This window comes from Chrysemys picta, chromosome 13 (assembly GCF_011386835.1).
Source record: "Chrysemys picta bellii isolate R12L10 chromosome 13, ASM1138683v2, whole genome shotgun sequence".
In the NCBI taxonomy this organism is placed as follows: Eukaryota; Metazoa; Chordata; order Testudines; family Emydidae; genus Chrysemys; species Chrysemys picta.
Window position 1 is genome coordinate 14,663,077 of NC_088803.1, and position 2,544 is coordinate 14,665,620.

A 2,544-nucleotide genomic window follows, 5' to 3' on the forward strand; every position below is an offset into this window, starting at 1 on the left:
CCGTGATGTACGGAGCGGGTATGGGTGGAATATTTCATAGCCTCTTTCAAAAAGTCGTACCACTTTTGAGAAGGGAGCTAGAGATTATTAAACCCCACGTAAAAACCACCACTCAAAACATAGCTAAAGATGTGGTAGGTCATGTCTCCCGTGCTGTTCTGGAGAAGGTGGGGAATACAGCTTCACAGGAAGGATTGGGACTGATGTACATTAAAAGGAGGAAGAGAAAGAGAAATATGTCATACCTGCGATGCACAGGTTCCCCGAAACCCTTTAAAAGAAGGGCTTTGACATGCAGGGCTCGCCATAAGTGAAAGTCCAAGAGGAAGCCTGGGCGAAGGAGGAGACGTGCTCTGCCTGGTAAAAGAGACATATTTTAATCAACATGGCTTTTGTTCACTGCGGGTCTGAAGATTGCACCAAATCCGAACTAGACTTGTTTCAAATAGCCCCTACGCAGACCAGAATCGAGAAAAGCATCTACATCAATGTGCCGCCTCTATCGGCCATTACGGAGTCTGCCCCCATTGACTTTTTTATAGCAAGGAATGGCATAGATTATATGGATTTAAACAACACACTGTTGTACCTGTGTTGCAAGATTGTAAAAGGAGACGGAACTGAACTCGCTGTGGACGCCGAAGTAGGCCTGTTGAATTACCCCGTGGCCTCTATTTTCAGTCAGTTGGATGTCTCGCTGGGAGACCGCCTCATAAGCCAAAGCAACAACTGTTACCCTTACAGGGCCTTTATAGAATTGGTGCTCAATTACAGCAACAACGCCCTCGCCACGCAATTTTTCGCCAGCCTGTTTTACAAAGACACTGCTGGGCAACATGAAGAAACAGAGTTGGATGGAGGGAATCTAGGGTTTGTGAGGCATGCAAAGCTGATGGCAGAGAGCAGAACGGTAGAGCTGCTGGGCCATTTACACAGCAACCTGTTTTTTCAAGAAAAACTTTTGTTAAACGGAGTGGATGTGAAAATTAAACTGATGCGCAGTAAAGACGCTTTCTGTTTAATGGGCAGTGCGGCTGAAGGCTTTAAACTGCACATTGTGAAGAAAGTACAGGTGGCCCCAGGAGTCCATCTGGGGCACGCAGAGGCCCTGCTTACCGCTAATGCTAAATACCCCATGGACTGTGTGGGAATGAAAGTGTTTAGCATTCCTGCGGGCAGCAGGGTCAGTAATCAGGAGAACCTGTTCTTGGGACAGTTACCCAAAATGCTTGTCCTAGGGTTTGTGGATAACGATGCCTTTAGAGGAAGTTATGCTAAAAATTCCTTTCATTTTAAACATTACGATATTAATTTTGTGGCCTTGTATGTGGATGGTGAACAGATACCGACCAAGCCTCTGCAACCAGACTTCGAGGCAGGATGCTGCGTGAGAGAATACATGAATTTGGTACAGACAGCTGGTAAACACATGAAAGAGCGTTCTCTGTTAATCGACCGTGAGGAGTTTGCACAGGGTTACACCTTGTTTGCCTTTGACCTGTCTCCCGACCAGGAATGTGCTGATCACTATTCCCTGATTAAAACCGGGAACCTGAGAGCAGAAATACGTTTTAGGAAGGCTCTAACTGTTACCGTCAATATGATTGTGTATGGGGTTTTTGACAATGTCATAGAAATAAATCAGAGGAGAAACGTTCTGTTTGACTACATGTGAACATGGACACTATGCAGCTCTCATGTGTCTTATCAATGGACCCTTACACGAAAAATAATTTCTTAGACGTGTTCCCTTGTGATTGGTTCCCTGGAGGCAAGCTGTCTCAGAGACCCTAGGCTTAGTGGTGAACACGCATCCACACAACTAACCAGGTGAATACTGGCTCTCCTTGTATCTGGCGGAGCGTAACGGTGGAGAGTTTTTTGACTCATATGGGCACCCCCCCCGAACAGCGTGTTGTTTCCTAAAAGCATTATGAAATTGTTAAACAAAAATGCCACAGACATGGTGTTTCACAACAGACAATTACAAGACCCCCACTCCTTCACCTGCGGCTATCACTGCGTGTTTTTCTTACATCATCGTAGCAAGGGTTTATCTTTTGACCAGATTTTAAAATTGTATTCTAACGACTTAGTGCAAAACGACCGGATGGTGATGAATTTTGTAAAAAATAAATTTAAATTCTTGGGCATGCCTAGCCTTGCTCAAACCATGCTTCAACAAGCCCAGACATATATATCTTGCAATGATTTTCATAGGCATGTTACCCAATAAAGCACCCCAGCTGAGGGGTTTAAAGACAATTGATGTTTGGTGGGTTTTTAAAAACAAAACAAAACAAAAAAGCCATGACCAATTGAGAAAAAGTACACAGATTTTTTTTTAAATTATAGAAATGTTTTATGTAAAGCAAAACATTACCATTTTTTTAAAATTTAGAATGTGAAAAACATTACACACTGAGCCAATTTTCGTTTTTTAGACGGCAAAAAAGGGGTCACGGTTTCTCGATCCACCCCGCTGTCAGCAGTCAAGGCCTTGAGGTGTTCCAAAAGATCTCTGTTGGCCGCATTGCCCATGGC

At 43.9% G+C, this 2,544-nt stretch overlaps 1 protein-coding gene across 1 annotated transcript; it reads left to right on the forward strand.

The window, feature by feature from the left end:
• The first annotated feature begins 385 nt into the window (after window positions 1–385).
• On the forward strand, window positions 386–1,675 carry LOC135975149 (uncharacterized protein F54H12.2-like). Its single transcript, XM_065565198.1, has 2 exons — window positions 386–1,408; window positions 1,514–1,675. The coding sequence occupies exons 1-2, from the start codon at window positions 386–388 to the stop codon at window positions 1,673–1,675; spliced, it is 1,185 nt and encodes a 394-aa protein (XP_065421270.1).
• Window positions 1,676–2,544: the final 869 nt, after the last annotated feature.